Source organism: Perissodus microlepis, chromosome 12 (genome assembly GCF_051167445.1).
Source record: "Perissodus microlepis isolate ML-2025 ecotype Zambia chromosome 12, ASM5116744v1, whole genome shotgun sequence".
Classification (NCBI taxonomy): Eukaryota; Metazoa; Chordata; class Actinopteri; order Cichliformes; family Cichlidae; genus Perissodus; species Perissodus microlepis.
Window position 1 is genome coordinate 24,365,270 of NC_140472.1, and position 24,173 is coordinate 24,389,442.

General features: G+C 39.3%; 3 protein-coding genes across 3 annotated transcripts; 1 reads left to right on the top strand and 2 right to left on the bottom strand.

The window, feature by feature from the left end:
• Positions 1 to 345: 345 nt before the first annotated feature.
• Positions 346 to 4,030, bottom strand: LOC146376338 (intracellular hyaluronan-binding protein 4-like). Its single transcript, XM_084945990.1, has 9 exons — positions 3,771 to 4,030; positions 3,439 to 3,676; positions 2,845 to 2,977; positions 2,204 to 2,344; positions 2,047 to 2,118; positions 1,881 to 1,955; positions 1,383 to 1,554; positions 716 to 895; positions 346 to 527 (listed from the first exon to the last, which is right to left on the bottom strand). The coding sequence occupies exons 2-9, from the start codon at positions 3,668 to 3,670 to the stop codon at positions 459 to 461; spliced, it is 1,074 nt and encodes a 357-aa protein (XP_084802116.1). The 5' UTR covers positions 3,671 to 3,676; positions 3,771 to 4,030; the 3' UTR covers positions 346 to 458.
• Positions 4,031 to 4,942: 912 nt separating this feature from the next.
• Positions 4,943 to 12,011, top strand: znf367 (zinc finger protein 367). Its single transcript, XM_084946734.1, has 5 exons — positions 4,943 to 7,857; positions 8,656 to 8,806; positions 9,032 to 9,151; positions 9,633 to 9,771; positions 9,892 to 12,011. Exons 1-5 carry the CDS (start codon positions 7,579 to 7,581, stop codon positions 10,145 to 10,147), a joined length of 945 nt encoding a protein of 314 aa, XP_084802860.1. The 5' UTR covers positions 4,943 to 7,578; the 3' UTR covers positions 10,148 to 12,011.
• A 73-nt stretch (positions 12,012 to 12,084) lies between these two features.
• slc35d2 (solute carrier family 35 member D2) lies at positions 12,085 to 16,219 on the bottom strand. Its single transcript, XM_084946733.1, has 12 exons — positions 15,753 to 16,219; positions 15,557 to 15,590; positions 15,388 to 15,474; positions 15,230 to 15,297; positions 15,056 to 15,127; positions 14,744 to 14,812; positions 14,534 to 14,636; positions 13,609 to 13,701; positions 13,440 to 13,507; positions 12,947 to 13,025; positions 12,644 to 12,726; positions 12,085 to 12,329 (listed from the first exon to the last, which is right to left on the bottom strand). The coding sequence occupies exons 1-12, from the start codon at positions 15,878 to 15,880 to the stop codon at positions 12,200 to 12,202; spliced, it is 1,014 nt and encodes a 337-aa protein (XP_084802859.1). The 5' UTR covers positions 15,881 to 16,219; the 3' UTR covers positions 12,085 to 12,199.
• Between the last annotated feature and the right edge of the window lie 7,954 nt (positions 16,220 to 24,173).

The following is a 24,173-nucleotide window of genomic DNA, read 5'->3' on the forward strand; positions in this document are numbered from 1 at the left end:
GTCTCTGGCTTAGTCCTTTCATTACATGTTTTAAGCACAATTATTATGGTTGTTCCCAGATCCTTTTTTAAACCCCCAGACTGGGTGCCCCTTGCTAACAGTTGGAAAGAGAAGCAGGTAGGTGGAGATGCTATGCTCAGCTGTAAGACCATATTAAGAATATCCTCCATTATACAAAAAGAAGACTAGGTGTTTAGAGCAGTCTCATGCCTGACTCGTTGGCTCTACTTCCACAATACTGTCCCATGCGAAAGTTATTTGAAGACCTAGATCAGGTCAATTTTTGTCAACCAGCCGACAAGAAAAATGAGTTTAAATCCTCAGTGATGCGTTCAAAACAAAAAGTTAACCTTGCAAAATAATTATTTATTGAACAGTGTATTCAGTGCAATGAACCCAAAACCTCAAAAACAAAAACACAATAAATGTGTCACATCAGGAGATAAGGTTTTACTCAGTTATCTCCCTGCTGATAGTGCTGGGAAGTCTTCTGGGTCATCTGGGTTAGGTGCCAGATCATCCTCCGCCTAATAGGGAAAAACCACGTCATTCATATAACAATATGCTAACTGTGCTCTGGGCACACAAATACGAGTACCCCTCTTACCCTTCAGAAAGTAAATGAACCTCAAATGCACAATTGTCAATAAAAGCTATATGAAAGGTTGGAGCATTTCAGCGTTGTCCCAAATTCTGTACCCAAATACAGACATACCCTCTCCAATATTGGTTTGACACTCTCTGGGCGCCTGCTAGAACCACCACGTGCTCCTCTTCCTCGGCCCCCACGAGTGGGACGTCCAAGGCTCCCGAAATTGATGTCCAAGAGGGAGGTGATATCATTCACAGACCTGCGAAGGAAGTTTCCTTCATCTTCCATATTTACCTTGATGGTCTAGAAATTGGAAGCAAACACTAAATATACAGAAGGCAAGAGTACTATTTGAACAGAAAACTAAACTATTTTTTATAGCATTTGCTTTTTTTTATGTTAGTAAAAACATCCATAGATATTTTGATTATTACTCAGTCTTTGATTATTCGGCAATAGATATTCTGTCTCGTTGAATTTATTAATTGCTTGCTTTGCTGCACAGTCCAGAAACTACCCGAATATGCACAGGCATGTCAACACATGTTACAGTTCATCTCAAATTAACCTCATTAGCAGCCAGTAAGATGAACTAGCCCCTAAGGAGCCACAACTGAGGGTGCACAAACTTACACAACTGCCAGTGGCCTATGTTGCAGTAATGTTGCAACACACACACACACACACACACTTCAGTTACTCTGAGAAACTGCAGAAATGATTCATAAAAACAAAATGGGGAAAAAAAAAAAAACCCATATAGCCTCCAGAGTTCATCTTCCACACTCACCTCCACATGCTTTGACTCGTGGATGACCTTTGCTTTGGAGGGAATCTTGCCTTCTGCTTTGCGGATATTAAATTCTGCTTTGGGACGACTCATCTCCTGCATGGCCTTCCATTCATCCAGGGTCATCTCCATAGCAACCTGGACTAACATCTCTCCCTCCTCCTCCGTTGCTCTATTTTATAATTTAAAAACAAATAAATCATCTGCCATTTCTATTTTTCCTATTCCCACTTCCTGCAAATTACAATTCTCCTGTGTGACTGCCAAATACAGACATCCCAAATTTCCCCATCAATTAAAGCTCGTCACAGAACATTTTATCTAGCACACTGTTGAATGTGTTTTTTGGGGGTTTTGTTTTTGTTTTTTTTTTTTTTTAATTGTAGATTTTCCTCTATTTTCATTGCACAGATGCTAAACAAGACCGCTGTCACTTCTAAATAAGTCAAGGTGGTACAGATGTAAATTTAAGAAAGGATATTTGTGCATTTCACTCACTGATTCGGATTGTCTTCCTCTACAGATATCTGGGACTCCTCAGATTTGATTGGAGATGTCACATCCATGAATTCACTGTACAAAAATGGACATGAACAAACAGAACCTCTATTCTCTGCAAGAATTAAAATGTTGTCATTTTCATGTTTATCAACTACTCACTTACCTTGCAGCTTCTTCAACAGAGCCCCAGTTCCAAGCTCCTCTTCCACCTCTCTTATCGTCAGGAGGTATACCTCTGCAATTAAGACAAAATGATCATCAGTACACAGTTACGAGACAGAGGAAAATCAGGGACAAGCGGCATTTTTACAAAGACTTGCGTTCCATTGTGCCGATCGTATTCCCTCTTGCCCCTCAGAATAAAGTAGTCCGGGTTCCTTGCATTTCCTCCAGCTCTTCCTGCTCTCCTACCTTTGATCCCCCCTTTGCCTCTGAGATCAAAGTCTGAATTATAGGAAAGCCTGCCAAAAAAGAAGATTAAAACTCAGTTTATTCATGTGACAACATCCACATTTCAAACCCAGCTGACAGCAGTATCCTAGGAAAGCTTGTTTATGCCATGGGAGGGGGTGGGGTGGGGGTTTATTGCAATCAGTAAGTCCAAATTTTGGGTTAGCATCTCAACTTAAAATGTAGTCGTTTTCTTAATTTAGAATTCTTTTCTCAGAAGTCTGAATTGGTAAGCTATAACCTGAAATTTAAATTTGGTTGGCAAACAAATGCTTTGTTTTTGTTTTTTTCCATAGTTGCAGAAACAAGCTTCCATAGTATAATTAGACATTGTTGGGTGACATTAAATATTAGGAGAGCTTTTAATCAACAAAAGTTCCTGTAAGAGAGTATGAAATAATGTTTATATATGTAATCATATGCTGAAACACTAATCAAGACTGGGTATGTCATCTTTTATATGACATCAGTTAAATAAAGAAGATATTTTTATTAAGCATGGAATGCAAACCTAGAAACTGAAAACTCCTGTGGGGGTTCCTCTTGGTTGGCCCTACGCTGCCCAGCAGCAGCTTTCTTCTGGGCTTCTTCTCTGCCCTCCCCACTCTCAGACACAGGTGCAGGACGTGGCAGCTGCCTACGGACTGAAGGGAGAAAGAGAGATGGTAACGTACTGAACTGAGTCATAAGTTAGCAATCACTATTTGGGGAAAACTATGTTTCTGAATGCAATTCTCAGTATCAGACTTATGCTCTCAAACCTCACTGAGCTTACATTTACAGGAGGAAAAAACAATTTAACATGCTTTCCTCTTTCCAATCCATTTTTTAGGTTCAGTCCAATAGCTGAATCTATATACTTAAATGTCCTCTGGAATTATCTATAAAAATTAGGCAAGCGTCACTTTGACCCAGATTTCTGCACAGAGGATAGTGGGGATATAACCACCTCTGACAGCATGCACATGTGCACCTCGCTGACCACGCATTTTTACCAGCTGACAAAGCTCAGGCAAACTGGCCACTCTTGGCTGGACTACCCCGTCTGGAAACCCCAGCAGCTGCCAGAATCGTTTGGATTTGTGCAGTGTGTCGCAGTACTTACCTGGAACCGGCTCTTGAACATCCAGGGCCATAGGGAGGCGTCGGTCCCTTTGGGACTCCTTCTGACCAGGTTTTTTCTGCTTTGCTTTCTTCTCCTCCTCTTCCTTCTTATTCTTTTTCTTCTTCGTCTTTTCTGATTCCACTTCGTTGATCAAGTCGAAAGGATCCGTGTCATCATCCAGAAGATTCCCGAACCTGTTCGCCACAGCACACCCGTAGGCGTCCGGCAGCATGTTAGCCTGTTAATGATGAATAAAACAAAACAGAGTTTAAATAATTACCTCCTCGAGATGATCAAACAGCTTTCAAGTATCAGACAATAAAGATAAGCACCGTTTTCCAGCTCAGCTAGAACAAAAGAGCTGCGACGGTCGGAACTCTGCTGCCCCAGTGAACATCCAACAAATGCCTCCAGCATATTTCCCCACACTTTTAAATAAATGTTTGCACGTGTGGATGCAAGCGACACCACGCCCACGTGCTCATCAACAGTCTGATCAATATGCATTGCATAGGCTTGGCTCAGCTCCTCTGCCAGAGATGGTTCTGTGCTTAGTCAGGCTGGAGGCCCACGAGTCGGAACTGGCACAGGGGCTGAAGTTAAAGGGGCACTAACCCTCAAAAAGCATTCGAAAAACAAAGATAAACATTTAAGACAAATTTACATTTGGAAATATTATCCATTTTGTGAGCTTTCATTATAGTTCACTTTAATTAATGAAGCGCATTAACTTCAATAAACGTATAAAATGGTTTTAATCTACAGTTAGCTAACATTAACCGATAATGTTCGGGTAATTATGGACTCTGTAGATTAGACCTAGTAACATTAGCATAAATGTCAGGTAAAGGTCCTACTTTTTTTTTTGGGGGGGGGGGGGGGGGGGTGATACTAGTTAGGTAGCTTAGTAGTATACTTGCTTGTTAACGAGTTGACTCGCACAGCGACGTCTTCTTACTGTGCAAGCAAGTCAAGTGTTTCCCTTTTCCTTTTGTTGTAGGCCTGTTTGTTATCTACCTGGCAGTGTCTGTTTCCCTCCAAGGCAGGTAGGCAGTATTGCCTGTCAGGTCTAACAGTAATTTAATTATTGTAGCCAAACCTCAGGAAGGCCTGGGGTGTACCAAAGTAGCTGACTTAATCAAAGCCAAACAGGAGCATCAATAAACATCCATACCACAGCCCAACAACCAGGCTGAAGGTTGTGTAACCTCTGAAGAACAGTCAGGATTCTTCAACGAGTTTTGTGAAAGCTTCAAATAACATTTACCGAAGTTTTTTTTTTTTTGTTTTTCGTTTTCAATCTACTTGATAGATATTTACTTAGAGAAGCCATACTTGTTTTTGTTCTTTTATTTTTAGCTTCCTGGATACCTAGCTTAGAAGTGTGCCACTATTGTATGTATACTACTGTAAATGTTGCTTATTAGGCCTACCATTAGGTCAGTCACAAAGCAGTTTTTTTTTTTTTTTAAATTCAACTGACATTATAAGAAATAATGTTAATCTTCACATTTTCTTGTATTTTTGCTACATAACTGTCAGCAATTGCTTCTGGCCCAAGTAGCTAGTAATGGCATTTGTTACATTAGTATATAAGTTTTTGTAACTAGTAGCAAATAGTGGCCAATCCACAGCTTTACCAGAAAAAAAACTTCCCCAGGTTAAATAGGGATCTACTCCTCGCAGAAACTCCTGTGACTGTTCCCTAAATGTTCCCTGACAGTTATCACAAAACTTCACAAAAAAGACTGGAGTTCTGGGTTCTTTAAAGTTGACTTTTAAAGATTCCTCACAATGCAACCTTCAGAACAGACTTGGGGAACATTTGCATAGAGTTACAATGTTTATGAAAGGTCTCTCAAGTCTCCAAAGATTCAATCCATCTGTTTTGTTTTCTCCACTTATGCATTTCAGGGTTGCTGGGAGGCTGGAGCCTGTCACAGTGTCAGTCTTTTGCAGAGATAACACATAGACACAGTCAATTTAGAATCACACCATGCCTATCTTTGGACTGTAGGAGAAAGCCAGAGAACATGCAAACTACACATGGAAAGGCCCCAGATAGCATTCAAACCCAGGACCTTCTTGCAACAATGTCAGCCACTGCACTGTGTGAAAACAGTGTATTGCACGCAATGTTCTAGAAAAGTCCATTCGTCATACTTTTGCATAAACAAAATGTTAAGAAAGCGTGCCTAGTCCATGCTGCACTAAGCTACACATGAGAATCTGAGCGATATCCCATTAAAGCACTGTCTCAATCATTTTTGGCATGCTCCTAGAAGCTGAAAATTTCACACTTCTACCTCACACTTTTCAGCAATCATTGGCAATAAAAAAGGAAATAAGTTAAATCTTATTTATACAGAAAAAAGGTCAGTGTGGTAGCACCACATAAATTATATTTTATTTATCTATTTCTTATGTAGCTTTCCTTTGGTTATCCACCCTGTAGTGGCTCTATACCCCACCAGGGGGGGCCTCCTAACAGTTTGCGAACCACGTGCATTAAAGTCTCCATATTTGCATGCCCCATTTGTTCGTAACTTTGCAAATCTATGCAAAACCCTCAGCCTTAATGAAATGTCTATACTATTTACTTTTTTTCAGACTGAACTTCATTTTACTTCTTGGATTATTTGATGAACTGAAGCAACACATACTGACACAATCATATGACATATGTATAATATCTATAATGCTCAGCTTTCTTTAGTCCAGCTATTAAAATGTATAAAAATACCACCGACACTCTTTTGCAAGATGAGTAAAGAATTTTATATAATGAAACCTCATTCAGTAGTCATAGCAGAATGAATATACAAGTCTGTGTTGTTAGTGTGCAATGTTTCAGTATTAATGTATAGCAGGAAATGTATGAAAGAGTGTAAATGTTATCAAGTCTAGTAGCAGTTTTTGTTTGAGTATTTGAAAGAAAGAAACTCCCACAATATTTACTAAAACAGATGTGTGACACTCAAATACCGAAAGCTAATAATCATGAAACAGCATCAGTACATTTAAATTCAGCGTCTGTAGTGTGTATAGTCCGGGATGGCCTGGATGGTGTTCATCCAGCAGTAAATCTGCACTCCCTTTGGCATACTATACTATTTTTAAGACAGTGCCCTGGAGTGTATTTAAACTGTTTTTTACTAGGTAACTGAAACATGGGCGACAAACAGGATGACAGTGAAAGCAGGGCAGGGTCGTCTTCAAACAACTGCCAGGAACGGATGATTGACAGCACACTTTACTACATTTTACTGGAGAAATGAAATCATCTGAAGAACACAGTATCTAGAGATTTAGTAGGGTTTTGGGTTAAACAGATAAACCACTTTAGGTATATTGCATTAATATAATGAAATTTCAAATAACTCTTAAGTTTCTGTTTCCATTTCTCGCACACAATAAAGCCTTTGTTCTATTACTTCCGCCCTACAGTGATTACGTAACTTTGGCGCCTCGGAACCACCGTTTTCTTTCCCTTTAAAACGACAAAAACATGTAATAACATAAACAGATTCTTCAGCGCGGGAAAAGAGCCATCTGCTCATCCGCAATGTAAAAAAAAATTAACCGCCCTTCGCTCCCATTGGCTAACCCGTGGGCCACAATCGCTTTCATTGGCTAGTCTTGATGTCAATCTGCGAGAGCGCGCATCAGGTGTTTAAATCTCATTGGAATGAAGCTTTTCGGCCAATTAGTGTGCACAGAGCCCTTCGCGTCTCCTACTGGTCTGGAGGATGGCTAGGTAGAGCCATATGGCTGCTGCCATTCGCTTCTTTTGACACGTGGGGTTCGACGCCTGCAGCGGATTGGCGGATGCACTGCTCAGGCGCGATTTTGCAACGCGGGACAACGCTCCTGTGGGCGCACACAGGTCAATTGAGACGACCTGCTGCGACAAGAAGGAAAGAAACCGCAGTCTTCACATATTCCTGCAACTTTTGCAGTTACTTTAGAGCAGAGAGCGGATCAGAGATTTTTTCTTCTTCTTGTACTCTTTGGAAATGAAGGAAGTATTTACTCCAGATTAAGAAGGCAAACTATTTATGACACTTGCTCGTTTATCTTGTTGAAAAAAAAAAGTTTTGCGGCTTTTGCGTCAAACACCGGGATTTTGACACTCAAACGATGGCTGAGAGCAAGCACCCTCACGTTATTTTCTGCAATGACTCGCCTAAAAGAGTTTTGGTGTCCGTCATCAAGACCACTCCGATTAAACCCAGGAAAGCAGAGGCCATAACTCCGACAAGCCCCGGCTTCAGCGACTTTATGGTCTACCCGTGGAAGTGGGGAGAGAACGCCCACAATGTGACCCTGAGCCCGGGCTCAGGGAGTGGAGCCGCGTCCCCTACCGGGACTCAGACTGCCAGGGAAGCGGACACAGCTCCTTCACCTGAGCAGATCAAGGTAAACCCCTTATATAAAAGTTTGTCTTGATACTCTTTAAAAAGTGGCATGGCTGGATGTCGTATGGATGTCTGAGCGCAACCTAAAAGCAGAAAGTATTTTTAAGTATTTTAATACTTTAATATTTTGAATGCAGAGACTGCTGACAACAGTGTAATACGCCTAAAAGAGCATTTGCAACTTAATTCATTGATATGTTGAAGAACCTCCAGAGCAGGTCTGAAAGGATATAGCATGTGTATAACAGGCGCAATAACCCATACATAGTTATCACAGCAGAGCAGCACTTTCAGAATGAACACCTTTTTCTTGTAAAGTTATATATTCTCTTGAAATGTGATTACTTAAAACAGAGAGTCGGCCTCAATATGGCGTCATATAGAGTCATTTAAAAAACGCCCGCGCATTAGGGTGTGACTCCGTGGATTTTAAACCCCAGTTCCTGAATCTGGAGCAGCTGCTCCAATATGACGTGTAGTCGCGCGCCAAAAATGTAACCGGATGTGAATGAATTATAATGAACGTGCCGTTCAGCTACAGTGTAACACGTGAGCTAATTAAATGAAGTCAGACTGCCACGTTGATACATTGTATGAAATGCAATAAATGAGTGTTTTATGTGAATCATGTGTTATAAGTGTATTAGATTATGAAGCAGTGAAAACAGTTTGTCCTTGGTTTGGCATATTATACCCTGCTTTGTCTCAAAGCTGTTGCACCAAAGGTGTTCATTCATCCAGAGTCCTTTTATAAGTCTGATAGGGCCAGAGCAATGATTCTGCGTGTTCTCGCTGTCAGGATGGTATCCGCAGAGGCCGGCCACGGGCGGACACAGTCCGGGAGCTGATAAGCGAGGGGGAGACTTCATCCAGCCGTATCCGTTGTAACATCTGCAACCGAGTGTTTCCCAGAGAGAAGTCTCTCCAGGCCCATAAGAGGACACACACAGGTGAGAGAAGTCTGCTGACCCATTATAAATTGCTTTAATACATGTGCTTCACCTGTCACGGCACAAAAGATGAAACCATGTGGTCCCTGTTCTGAATTTAAAAGCATTGTCTAGTAATTACTAAAGTATTAAGTAACCACAGTTTTTCCACTAACTAACCCACCCCCTCCTCAATTTCCCAACTTGTGGGATGAATAAAGTATATCTTATCTTGTTTCACCCCAGGTGAGAGGCCTTATCTGTGTGACTACCCAAACTGTGGGAAGGCATTTGTCCAGAGTGGACAGCTGAAGACCCACCAGCGCCTGCACACTGGGGAAAAACCCTTTGTTTGCTCTGAGAAAGGTGGGTGTGAAACGTAGATTTATTTATTTATTTATTTTTTAGAAAAGACCATGCAGTTAGCCTTTTAAAAAAGTATTATCACAAACAGCAAACTGAAAGTTTTCACCTTTAGTGTCTTCAAGGTACTTTCCATTAAGATGAAATGTGGTTTATTTACTATGACTGACTAGAGCCTTAAATACTTGGAAAGTACCTGGGAAACGAAACTGACAGTGTAACAGTCTGCTGTAATTTCATGTACTAACCCTAAAAATCATTACTGTTGCTTTGTGACTTATAAAAAGTCATATTTGAGTAAACATCGTTACTCATTAATTTATTAATAGTAATCCATTCTAAGAAGACTGAAGTACTGTTGTGTACTGTTTATAACAGTAGAGAACCACAAAAATGTTGTGCACTACACATTTTAACTATGTAAAAATGACAAAAACCTCCAGTTATTTTCTGCAGTTATTCAGACTTGATGCTTCCTCTGCAGGATGTGGCAATCGGTTCACACATGCTAACCGACACTGCCCCAAGCATCCTTTCTCCCGTCTGAAGAGGGAAGAACCAAAGGAGGGTCTGGGGAAGGCTCAGTCTGTGGATAACAAGGCTGTGGCAGAGTGGCTGGCAAAGTAAGTGAAAGTAGGCTCATATGTACAAAAGCTGGACCGTGAGGAAGATTTGCACATTTAAATAGCTTTTTTTGTTTGTTTTGTTTACATTGTATGGTAATGTGCTCTTTGTCCTTGCAGGTACTGGCGAACCCGTGAGCAGCGTGCCCCTACAACCACCAAGGTGAAGCCACAGGGCAAGGCTAGAGGGCAGGACCAGGAGCAGCAGGATCCAATGGAGTTTCTCCAGTCTGATGAAGAGAATGGGGAAGAAGAGACCGCAGAGGAGGAGAAGAGCACCCAGGGAGGAGCAGCCAAGCGCCGCCTCCAGGAGCAACGAGAGCGACTCCACGGCGCTCTGGCGCTCATCGAGCTGGCTAACAACCTGTCTCCCTGAACGAACACCCATCCCACTTCCTCATCCCGGACTCCCAATTCCCTGCCCTCGTATCTCTATCCCAGTCCGCCTTCCTGTTACATGTGCTGTCGCTAAAATTCTTCCTAAAATGCAGATCAACAAGTAGTTTAGTTTTTTTCCTGTAAAGTTGTGAAAACAGACTTTGTAAAAGAGCTGGATTGGCTTGAGATCAGTGTTACACAGGTATCTGTTCCCACACACATTATCAGGAAGGCACAAGCTAAAGCACCTTATTCAGCTTCAATTTTATCCTTTTTAGGCTGCTATAATTGTAGATTTGACAATATGAAGAATGTCTTTCTTTCTTCTGTCTTCTAAAGACAAAGAAAGGATACCTATCATGTTTTGGTTTTGTTTGCACTTTGGTAACAAGTTTTTTTTAAGTATATTGTGAGTATAAGAGTGTGTATGACTGTATATATGGATTAAGCTCAGATGGACGGAATGATACAGGGTGTGGTCAGCCATTGGAAATGTTGAGTTCAACTGTCAGATGGCGTCTCACCATGTTCCCAGGTTTCATCTCTGGTGCTATAAGCACAATTTCACTGCCACTGATGACAGCAGTGGCAGTAGAAATGGACTGAGAAAGGTTCAGCTAGTTTTTTGCCTCACAGGTACAACTTTATTTAAGGGCAAAGGTGGACAAGAGGGAAGTCAGGGAAGATGGAAAAGTCTGACATTATATGACACGGGCCATTTTTATATGTGTGATCATTGCAACCCTAATCCGCAGGTCTGATCAGGTACAAGCTCTTAAAAAATATTCAAATTTTTACAGTTGACACTTGACTAAATATATACATGTAACTATTTTCTCGACAGTAACAGACAAGCATAACACTCGTTTTCTAAATACAGTCTACCAGATTCTACAGTGTTCAAAGGTTCCAAGTAGTTTTTAAACACAGGAAAACATTTAGATTTTGTGGTTTTCCTCGTAACAAGTTTGCGAAACCAAAAAGTGTTTTCAACTAGGTGGGAGATGTTTTACAATGCGTGTCAGTCACCTTTTATATTAAAAGCTGGCTGACTAGTTTTGATATGGGAACAGTACCATAGTAGTGGGTGGCAGTTTTTTTTATGTATGTATCTCATTACAAGTCATTTTTTCCATATGTTTGATTAACTCAAAAGGGAAATATTGCAACACAAAATATCCCACGTTTGTAAAACATACATTTGGGCATCTCATTGGTTTTTATGAAGTACTTGGAGCCCCCATCAAGTCTTGGATTAAGTTTGCAATGCACTGAATATTAGGTTGCCTTGCCCAGAAGAAATGGCACTTGTTTATCATAAACTGATGTGTAGTGGATTTTTTTTTAGTTTTTTTTCCCTGAAGCAACACTACATCTCTTAACACTGTAAGAAGCCCTTCACAAGTGCCCTGCCTCTGTTTAGGGGAAACCTGCACCAGAAAGCCGTCACTCGAGAAGTCAAGCGAATTTGATTTTTGTTTTTTTAAGTAATGGTGAAACTGGAAGCCAAGTGGATTGTTGATAATCAGTAAACCAAATGATTTATTCTAGCCAATAAGAATATACCTGGAAGCATTTTACCCTTTGTTTATATTTCGGTTTGAGAAAGATTAAGGCATTTAATATATACATGTAGTTTTAGAATATCGAGTGCACAATTTACAGAGAGCTTTGAAATTTTAATTTGTAGTTTCAGTCTTCCCCACTGCTAACATCCTCCATCAGTTTTCATATTTAAGTGTGTAGGGCAATCCTGCTTGCTTGGTAGATATACTACATGTTTTAAAGTACAAATTTTCTCTCACAGGCTGTCCACACTGTTCTGTCATTGTTGATCTTCAATAAACATTCACTGAACCTGACCCAGGATTTACCCCTTCCTTGTCCATTTGTTCATTGTGTAAAAGTATAATGAAATAGATGGAACCTGGAATATACTTGGAAAGCATTTTATTGATTTTATTTTTTTGCTTATTAATGCACATAAGTGCTGAAGTAATATCATGCTCCAATATGGAGCAGATCAGCGCCACCAAGTGGTGAAATCCCTTTAGACCATAGAGTACTTTCCTGCTGATTCCTCGGAGATCTGAGGCTTCAGCTTTTGTGCTCCTGTGTCACTTCCAGATGGTTTCTTGTTGTTGAAGGTCATATATGAGTACATTAGTCCACCTGACATACTGAAAACCAAAAAGATAAAAGCAATGAATTTTAAGTGTATGTTATATAATTGCTGCTTAGCCAGGAGAGACTAAAAAAATGTTCAAGGAAACAAAATCTGCCGACTAAACTACATTTATCAGATAATGCCTAATCTTCACTTTCAATCAATATTTTGCTGTAGTTTGGAATCTGGCTTGGGAAGGATTTTAATCTGCTGTTCTTATTCAACATAACATACTGTATGACTTTTTGAAGAAATATGGCCTCTTATAGAGTCACGCTTAACTCTGTAGTCAGGAACAGAAAATAGCATTTAAGTCTTATTACTCACCAAATGCTGAGGCCTAGGAAATTAGTCCAAGAGAACAGGTAGTCTCCACCCACAAACATGCCAATATAGGCCACTGCAATATTCTGAGGAAAAGGTGAAATTTTGTTCACTTTAGTATCATTGTGTTGGAAATAAGGAAAAAAAACAAAACAACTATCTTAGTAAATCCCTCCATCACCATGGGTCAAGAAAAAAGGAGGACATTTTTTGCTGTGGATTTCAGTCAACAGTTTTTCAAAGAACTCTTAATATTTGGATTTTGTACAATAAAAAAAACAAAACCTAATATCAGTGCGCTCTTACCTTTACTGCCCCAACTACTGTGGTTGTAAGTGCTGAGTTATAATGGCTGCAGAGGACGATGGAATACATCAGCACGAACCTAAAGAAAATTAGGACAAAAGCAAAACAGCTTTGAACAGCGATCTAACATCTGGGCCATTCCATCGTCAACTCAACACCCTCAGATTCAACAACATTTTTATTTGTGCAAATATTTTAGTGTGTTTAATAAAGGTTAACAAAATTCTGCCTTCACACTATGAATATTTTCCAAGTTATAGGCCCTCAAAATATACGGAAGGGTGGGTAGAACATATGCCCTTTCAACTTAGTCTCTTTTTTTTTTTTTACCTACAATCATACCATATTCACCCCCAGCCATCTCCCCTTCTGTGTCAGAATAATTTTCATCACATCCTAGTTATCTTTGATCAATTTTATATAGAATGACCGACTCAAGGAAGTTTGATTTCTACAATAACTGAACAGTTTGGACTGGATTATAGTGACATACCCCATTAAGCATGAAATAAGGAAACAAAAGACAAATGTGCCTTTCACCCAGTCTTCAAATGTGACTGCCTGTGGATCAAAACATAAAGGGTGGTAACAGAATACAGTTTCTGGCACAGAAAACCAAAAAACAACAATAAATAGCGATAATGCACCTGATCACAGTTTACCTTTTGTAAATCTCCAGTAAACGCACTTGCCAAGACAGTAGGAATGACAATTATTAATGCATTGTAAAACAGGACCCCATACTTCCCAAGACCCTTGACAAAAAGAAGGAGGAAAACAAATGTAAACAGAGCAAACACTGTTATGCAATGGCCACATTTCAAAGTATTGAGAACGTTAACATTTTACTCCTGTGAGGCACATGCGTCATTAGATGCTTGCAAAAACTATGCATTTAAAAAAGAAAAAGAAAAAAAAAAAGGTTAAAAAATGTGCGAATCCCACGATTCTGCTTTTAGATATAAAGACGCTGCTAGTGTGGAGCTGCCATGATCAAAGGATATTTGTGAACGACACTAAAACCTTCTGTTTTGTTGTTTAAAAAGATAATGCTCAGCTTTCTTTTCTAATATTCTTCTTCTTTCAGCTGTTACTTTGGGGTTACCACAGCAGATCATCTGCCTCCACTCCTAGCATCCTCCGTTGTCACATCAACCCTCTGCATATCCTTCTTTACTACATCCATGAATTTTCTCTGGGGTCTTCGTCTTTTCCTTCTGCCTAGCAGCTTCATCTTCAGCATCCTTTGTCCAGATAAATCCACCCTCCTCCGCCCCATGTCCAAACAATTTCAGCCTTGCCTCTTTAACTTGGTTTGCACACTGCTCAGCCTGAGCTGTCCCACCTGTAGCTCCAACTCTGTCACAAATCACACCTGACACGTGTCTCCACCCAATCCACTCTGCCTGCACACTCTCCTTCACTGTGCATTGCTTTGGATGGTTGTGCCCCCTTTTTCTTGGCAGCACAGCTGTGCAGTATAATTGTATTAATTTTTTTCTTCAAACAACACCTGGACAAAGATATATCTACTAAGGCAGCAATGCTCAAATTGTCTCTGTTTTTCTACGGAACAGGAAATCCTACCTTATCACCAAGTTTCTTCTTGGTGTACACTCCACTGGCAGCAGTGAATGCATCATTAAGCAGGATGAATGTATAGCCCTCCACATCAAAGGCCAGGTCTGAACTATAGGAGACAATAGAGATGGAGGTAAAGTCTACTTTGTTTTTGCAGTTCATGGAGAAATACAATTACAAAAGTAATTTAAATAAAAACAAAAAGCAAAACTATACCTTGCAGCAATCATAGCACCAAATACTATGGTCACAACACTGTACACAAGACGCTTTGGAAATGTTTTTCTGAAAATGGAGATAAAGAGGACAAAACAGGCATACGTTAATGGACACTTCCATTGTTAAATCTTTTTTGTTTTTTTTTTTAATCTCACTGAAAGCTCTCACATTGTTTAACTCCATTAACAAATCCATTAGAAACCTCTTCATGTAAAGTACTTTAAGAAATTTCAGACCAAATCAGATGAGATAAGGCCCTAAAGTGCTTCAAGGCTCTAACAGTAATACATAGTTAGAATAATTCCTTACCTTAGTATATACGCTTCCAAGATCATTGTCATCAATATAGTGAATTTCCGCAAAACTGTAAACATGGGTAAACTGTAACAGATAACACGGTTTCGGGAAGACCGCATAAATGAGTACTGAGAAAATCTTAACTAAATTTAAGGACTAAATGTGATGCAAATGAACTGGTAAAACCTGAGTTTTTTGGTGCTTGCCAGGCCTGTAACATGGTTCCCAACATACAGCAAAGGGAGGGGGAAAATCTGGGCATAACAAACAAAAAGATTTATAGATCACAAAATACATTAAATAAAGAATAAATAGAGATATGATAATGGGGTGAGGGTGCTTACTTTTAAGAGAACATTCTTGTCGAAATCTTGAAACTGCACCGTTTTGCTCTTTTTGGCCGCATAAAGAACGATAACAGTGGTGATCATCTGAAAGGACAATAAAATGAGTTTGTATTTGTTTATTATTAGTGGAGTGTGGGTGGGAGGTATTCACACCTGGACAACATACCTGTCCAATTCCCAGACACAAGTAGGAGGGAAATCTGCAAAGTCAACACACAAACAGCAGAAGACTTAAATATAACTCGACAACAGAGAATAAGCTATTATTACAAGCTTCCTTTATCTGTGAACTTAACAATTTTTTTTGCTTCCGTCCTTCGACTATGACTAAATTAGTGATATCCCTACAAAGCGACACCTACCTGAAAGTTGTCAACACGGTTTTGTTCACTACGGTAATAAGAAACGAACTTCCGGCATAAAACAGTGCAGAGAGGAGCTTGAGCAAAGCGGAGTGTTCCGCAGTTTCTTCACAGGGTTCCAAAGACATAGTTACATACTGCAAATGAAGCTTTTAGCGTTTAAAATTAGGCTTGAGTTGATTCTGGTCGAGTGGCGACTTTCGTTCAGCTGCCCTTTCCTGTCCACCAGTCGTAAATGGCCACATAGCAAAAGGAAGGGTAGGCGGTCTTTTACGACTATTACATAATTCAGGAGATGGGTCGAGCTGAAGCCAAATTGTTTCGCCTGTCTTTAAAGTGTCATTTTCACTTAATAGGAAACGAAACGAAAAGCACACTGTTACAAAATAAAGCGCAGACGTTCCAAATAGTTTACATGAGTTTTTATAGAATTTAGAGATGAAATGTAAACAGTTTAGGGAGAAAAAAAAAGAAAGAAAAAAAGAGGAAGACTCGGTAACCACACTATAACACAAAGTTAGTTAAACACCAGAAATACCAGTCTGTCCAGTTAAGAAACATAAAGCAACGTTAATCAGTTTCACCTGATTTGGAGCAAATTAAAGTGAGAACAGGTGCACTGGAGCGGCAACAAGGACCCCCCTTTAGGACAGGGACACACCATTATCACGGTTGATTTTAATCAGGCAAACCTCCAGTCTTTCCTGCCTACATTCTAACACAATGTAAGATGTATGACAACAGGGGGAAGCATTTACACACATACAACATAAGAGAGCCACACAGCTCCCAGACCTAGACCAGTCTGACCATCTCTCTCTTCTCCACTCACCTGAGCTGAAAAGGGGGATCAGGTCAGCTCTGCACTACCTGGGAGTGCTCAGGAGGAACAAAATCTTTGAGAAGCTGCTGGTGACCTTCTATCGCTCAGCCATTGAGAGCATCTTTACATGCATCTTTACAGGTCACCTGTTTGAGTTGCTGTCCTCTAGGGGGCGCTACAGGTCCGTCCAAACCAGGATTAACAGTCTCAGAAACACATTTTCTTTTCACAAGCCATTACTGTACAAATTTCACATCAGTACTTCTCACATCACACATCACCACACATGTGTATATGGTGGTACTTTTGGATTTGTTTTCATTGTTATTTATTCTAAATGCTGCTACGAAGGAGCAGCTTCTAATCTTTTTGAACATCTGATATTTAATGTCAACAAAGGACTCTGATTCTGATTTTGAACAGGCAGGCGATGCCCACTGATTTTTTTTCTCGAGTTTTGTTTTTATTATTGTCCTTGTCATGGCTTTGCATGGCCAGCAAAGTTAGTCCAGCTCCTCTAGGATGCTACATCCATACATTCTACTGCAACAAGGTTTGCTGTGTCCCCCAGTGCAATCTTAAGACTGTGAAGGAGATACCAGGAGACCGACTGCTGCACAAGAAGCTGGACAGGAACATAGTAGGGCATCGACCTAGCAGCTGGATGATCTGCCAAAAAGTTACTGCCAAATATTGAATTTGCTTTTTATGTATAATGTTGTTATTTATATTGGTAAATAATATTCAGCATGATTTATCCAGGATAAAATAAAGAAATTACCTGTTTTGTCATAGGTATCCTCACAAATCTGCACTATTTTATCTACTCTGCATTCTACATCATAATCGATCCAATCCTTTTGGGCAACTTGAAATATATTTGTAGAGCTGTTCTATGTTATATTTGTTGCAATTTCTGCTGCCCTTTTGGACACATCATTGTATATAAAAATGCATTTTAAATATAAATGAGACCTTTTACCTGAACAAATAAAAGACATGTCCTTTGCCAAAAACTGATTGTGGGCAGCATCTAGCAGAGATATCGTTTCTGGCTCAAAATTACTTTGGTACCATTCATGTGATATATGTTTGAGGGATTATAGGTCAACAAGTCATTCACAATAGTTTAAATACCAACAACTCATTTTTATCTATATACTTTTTAACAAATACCAGTATTTACTTTTTGACAGATGATCACTTTGTGGCACAACAGCCTTTTTTGTTCAAGGAGGAACAGAAGCAGTGCTGCCAGAGTCTTACAAATCACCCCCAGTGAGCTACTTGTGAGCATCTTTATGACTCTTTTTGAGACATCAGGAAAAAGTCCTGATAGCTTTAATTGGGACCTGTGCTCACAGCCCAACACCAACACAGGTAAAATTGATTCCCAATGTGTCGAAGTGGACAGATGGCTGTGTGTTGTACTGTATTCTTGTAAAAAAATGGCCCCAAAACAGGGCTTAGTGTATTACAAAACACAAGAACATTTTAATTTTTAATTTTTAATTGTAATAGACCAAATTCAACATATCATTGTTGGTACACAAAAGCTTATTTTCCCTTTTATGCAAAATTGTACCTTAAAGAGGGTTATTTCAATACATTGTACTATGAAGACAATTTCAGGTCTGCATATTTTTGAACAAGAGTTCTCTTTAATCTACAAATATGGATTTATCTCTGGTGTCAGCTGATCTTAAAATAATGCCAGGCTGCCTTGTGTTTGGTTACATACCTGTATATATGTATATTTAATGTACTCTGCGTTTCTCTTTTTTTCTCAGGCTAATGTGCTCTGATTACATATAAAGAAATCTAAGATGTACATTATATGGCATTGTCAGCGAAGCTTTTCTCTTACGTGTTTATTCTTTTTTTTTTTTTTTTTTGAAGTAGGGACATTGATTGTGAATACATTTTATTCACTGTATAACTTAATAGATAAATTACACATAATTGTGCGGCACTTTGGTTCTCAGCTCTAGGCTGAAACCTGCCTGATCTCTGCCAAGTTAAACATTACCAGACAAAAAGTGGTTATCATGCTTCAGTAGGCAAGTAAGCAAAGCTCTTATTTCTGGAAGTGTCTACTGGACTGTGCTGCACCCATAAATGTACTGTTTTGTGTATTTGAACATATTTTCCCACAGTGAGCAGTGGGACTGTTTTTTTTTTTTAAGTATGCTGTTAGCAGCAGGTGTGTATGGACAAGTTTTTCTGAGATATTAAAGTGTTGATACCAAGACAAGAGAATAGTTTGCTTGAGACAACTGGATATTAAATAGATTGGTTCTTACATACAGCTTGCCTCCTTTACTCATTCACATCCATTCACACAAGAACATTTTTCTATGCTTTTTTTTCTATGTACGTGCTTTCTATTTAACCTTCAAACACATTCACACCCAAATGGATGCATCTGTGAGTAACTTGAGATTGGCCCAAGAGGATTTGGCCTGCAAACTGGGAGCAGTCATGGATCAAACCACCTGTTTCCTGTTCTACCTCCTGAGCTACAAAAAAATAAGGGTATATTGTACATTGTCCATATGCAGAAGAAATGTGAGATGCCTTATCTTGCTAGCTTGGTATAGGAAGTAAATTAAAGATATGATAATTGTCTGTTGACACGTTTCTGAATATACTTGCTTTGGCAAACATGCATACCTGAATTCCTGCAGTTGAGCAGTTTATGGAAAAATCCCTATGAGTGTTTCCACAAGATGGTGCTGTAGCATCAGGCTCATGTTTGACAGTGCCAGGGAAACTCTTTTAATGATTGGCAGCTGTTCACAAAATCAGTTTGTACCTTTACATCACTCTCAGCAGAAAAGTTACAAGTGCAGGTCTGCTTTGTTATAAATCTCTCCTTTAAAAGCCCTTCTCATCATTTTCACTTCACAATAAACAAAACCGATCCCTTTTCGAAGACCTTTTCCACATAGTTCCTGTTCCTCTTAAACGGGATGAATCAATGCTTTATGACAGTTTTGAGTGCTGATGAATGCGTGCCTGGAGAACAATGACATGGGATTAAATTGTGGGCAGAAGTTCAACTGTGCGAAGCTGTGACATGTTTTTGTGTATGTGTGTGTGTCTCTGTGTGTGTGGGGGTTAAGTTTACCTATACCCTCATCTGACACCGTGTTTTTCCTCTGTGAACTTTAATAAACTCTTTCTCTTGTTATTTAACTGTATAACTGTGATAAAAGAAAATAAAACTTCTACTCAGTGGAAACTTTCTTCATAATTAGAATAACCACCACTGGAGAAACCTGCTTTGACTTGAATACACTCATACGGGAAAGTATTTATGAATGTTTCCGATCCTTTGTGACTCGAGGCAGTCAATAAAACCGTAATTTGCCGGAGGCTCTCTTCCATTTTAAATGACTTGCTTACAGTTACGGTCATAACAGGTTCATCAGTTGGGTGCTAACATAAGTGACTCTGACTTGATAACTCATATAATGGACCAATGACGAATCCTGTTAAAAAGCAACGCGCTTAAAATGTGTTGAACCAAGAAACGTAATTAAAAATTAACTGTAAACCTGCCAAAGTTAATAACAGAAATACGTTAACACGGGATGTCTGTATGGTGGGTGATGGTTATTCGGGAATCTTTAGTAGAATAAATGGCAAACATTTTATTTAAATCTAGACTGTGCACATCTTGTGTGATGAACTGAAATAAACAAAAGTGACAAATTAGGTAAAGAGTTTGAGCCACAATGTACCACCAAAGAAGCGTCACAGCATATGCTCCTCAAGTCTCTGCTGGAAAATGATTCTTCCAGAAAGATATTAATTTTTTGGGTTTTATGATGTGTTAGTGGAGGCAGTTTTTTCCCACAGGTGTACGACTGGATTGCCACTGCGACGGCCCAGCATATGACTCACATCCCTTTTTGTTCTGACATCATTCAGTGATTTTCAACAATGAAGTAACTAGCATTCTCAAAGACACCAGTCACCCTAAGATAGATTTATATCAGATGATAAAGATGATCAGTCAAAAGAGCTTTGCATTGCTTTTGTGGTGTCACACACTTCTACTCATCCTTGGTGGGGTGTGGAGCTACAGCAGGTGTGGTGCATGAACAGGTGAAAAATAAACAACTTTGCCAATGCCATTGTGATGACATGTATTTATGTAGGATTTACATTTAAATCCTTCTTATTGTTATGGAGTGATTAAAACATTAGGGAGTGGGATTAACTTTTCTCAGCTTATGAAGTGAAAGAAAAAGTGTCTGAGAATCTCTGTTCTAAACAACAACAGTGACAAAGCTGCCCCGAACCCTAACAGCAAAATGACCCACACAGCATAATCCCTCATGACACGGATCGAGACTCAGCCCTCTGTATGCTTCACTGTAAAAACAAAGATTGCAATTAAAAGTACAGGGCTAAGCAGCAATGAGCAACATAGGATCAGAAGCTCGATTTATTTTTTCATAGTTATACAGTTAAATAACAAGAGAAAGAAGCTTTATGACAAAAAAAGTCAAATAAATATACATTTTAAAAAAAAGTCTACTTTTTTTTAATAGTTAAAAGATTACCTTTTGATTATCTTGACTGTTTTTAATTAAAAAAGGAGGGAAAAAACTGAGAGGGGGACAGCTTTTGAGAAGCCTGGGCTAGGGAAAAATACCTGAAGTCTCTTAGGGATATTAAGTTAGATAGTGTAAGTATGGATAACAAGCCAGGGCTATGAAGTCGTGAGAAAAGGAAAACAAAAGTTTATCTGCACAGATTTTTCATCTCAGCAGACTGATGCAGCCTCATTGTGCACTCTTTTTTAGAGAGCTCTCACCTTCCAGAGGACCTTATTCTTTTCTCCCATATCAGTGGCATTGACTTCATTTGCTACAATGATGGACTCCATAATCCTGAAGAATCTGTCTTGACTTATTGAATTGGCTTTAACTACAGCCCAGTATGAAGATCAATATGCTGAAAATTGTTTCCAGCTCCAGAATTTTGCCAATTTTACCAATGTAATACCATAAATCGACAAATGCCAAGGTTATGCATTGATTTGAATCCATAATGGGTGGTGGGTAAAATCACTGCTCAGCTTACGGCAAAGTTGTTATGTCTTCCGAGCTCTCACCTTCCCACTCTAATGTCTGGCTCTCCTCCACCTCATCCGTGGCACCTATAAGTATGACTCTTCTTCTGCAATTCAAATCCTTTCTGGCCTGTTCAGCCCTTCGGGAAGTATGGACATTGGGAGTTGGTGAGTGCAGCTGTCCACAACAAAGGTCACTGAATGAAAGTTTTGTTTGGAAAGAATTAAAGTTACTATACATTTCTGAAAACCCTCTGAAGTTAAGAATCTCAGAAGAAACTGTTTGATTTTTATGAAGGGAAAAATAATAACTGCAAAAAAGCCAGTGTTTTCTGTTAGTCAAAGCCCCACAGATGTGGCGTGACTAGAAAGCACAGGATGTCCTCTCAACAGGATAGTAGGACCTAAATAGATCACCTATTTTGCTTTACATAGAGGTCTCAGAGTCATGACCAGCACAGGGGACAATAATTAATTGCTGGATCTTAGAATAATCATCAGTTTCCTTTTTAGTTTCTTTCAGGCTTTCAACTGTCATTTTCACAGCTTAACAATACAACACACAACATGAAAAACATTCGTAAGGTTTTTTGTGTGTGTTTATTTAAGTAAAATCCAGGACAAGAAAAGTTTTTTTTTTAAAAAGCACTTGTGCGTGAAGAAGCTCCTCAGGCAAACGAAGAGAGCTTAATGTAATTATACTTTCCCACCTAACAGTGTTTTTGTTCTTCACTGTATGGAATGTACTCAAATAAATCAAACAAGCTCACTCATCCATTCTCAGAAGTTTTACAGCCTTTACTGTGACAGCTTCTTTTCAGCGGATTTGTGTGGACAGAGGTGGTAACAGGATCTGAGCACTATCAGGGGATAAGATCGAACAAGTCCCCAGTATACGTAAAGAAACTAGACTTTCTAGCATTACACAGACTTACAAAACTCTTCGTCTTGAGCCGAACCTTATGTCTTTTTATTTTGCTTATTGGTGGCAAATATAAAGCCATGTCTTTTGTTTTAAAGTTATCTTGAGCAATAGTTCTCTGGGCTTTCTGAAGGTCTTTCAGAGTTTTTCTTTGGACATTTCTTTTTCAGTCATTTTCATTCCAGTCCTTATAACTTTCAACAATTTCAGGGGAATGCTTTTTGACTTTGTTGAACCACTTAACAATGACGTGAATCATCCAAGCACAAAAATGCACTTAACTCATTTCTTTAGTTTAATCTATGAAACATTCTAAAGCTACAGTGTGGCACAAAATAGTATTTTTGCACCAATAAGGTGATTCTTAAGAAGCTATTAACTGAAACCATATCTTGTCATGATGTGCAGCTTAAAAAATTGGCAAAATTTTTATTTTAATCCCTCATGCAATACCACCCAGAAAGCATTTGATTGGCAATGGCTTAATTTTTCACTTTGACAATGATCCCAAACACACTGCTAGCACAGTAAAAGCTTACCTGGATAGAATAACACACAATGAAACACTATTATTAAATGGTAAATGGCCTGTATTTTGTATAGCACTTTACTTAGTCCCTAAGGACCCCAAAGCGCTTTACACGTTCAGTCATCCACCCATTCACACACACATTCACACACTGGTGACGGTAAGCTACATTGTAGCCACAGCCACCCTGGGGCGCACTGACAGAAGCCTCCCTACAGCCTGGACTGCGTCATTATGGGATCAGTGTGAGATCAACTTGACCTAGAATGAAACAAAAGGCAGCAAACATCCAACAGCTGTTCCTGAAGACTACTTAAGTTACAAGAAAGCTTGCCCCAAATAGGCGAAATACATTTTTGACAACATTCTTGCTCAACTGAAAAAAATTGTCTCAGTTATCAGTACTGTGCAAAAGTTTTAGTCAGGTGAGGAAAAAATGCTGAAAGCAAAGAATGCTTTCAAAAATGGAAGTGTTACTCATTTATTTTCATCAATCAACAAAATGCAGTGAATCTAAATCAAATCAATATTTGGTGTGACCACCTTTTGCCTTCAAAACAGCATCAGTTCTTCCAGGTACACTTGCACACAGTTTTTGAAGGAACTCGGCTGGTAGGTTGTTCCAAACATCTTGGAGAACAAACCACAGATCTTCTGTGGATGTATGCTTCCTCACATCCTTCTGTCTCTTTATGTAATCCCAGACACACTCGATGATGTTGAGATCAGGGCTCTGTGGAGGCTATGCCATCACGTCCAGTAGTTCTTGTTCTACTTTACACTGAAGATAGTTCTTAATGACTTTGGCTGTGTGTTTAGGGTAATTGCCCTCCTGCAAGAACACATTTGGGGCCACTAAGCAATCATTTATATCTCTGAAAACATTCCCTGAACACTCAAAGCTCTTTATAGAGCTTGCGTCATTCACCCATTCACACCCATTCATACAAGAACTTTTTCTTTACAGTTTGGAAGATATTGAGATATTAAAATTTGCAAGAAGAGTGGAACATGAATGACAATTCACTGACTCAGAAACATAGGTGTCTGAACTGAAGCCA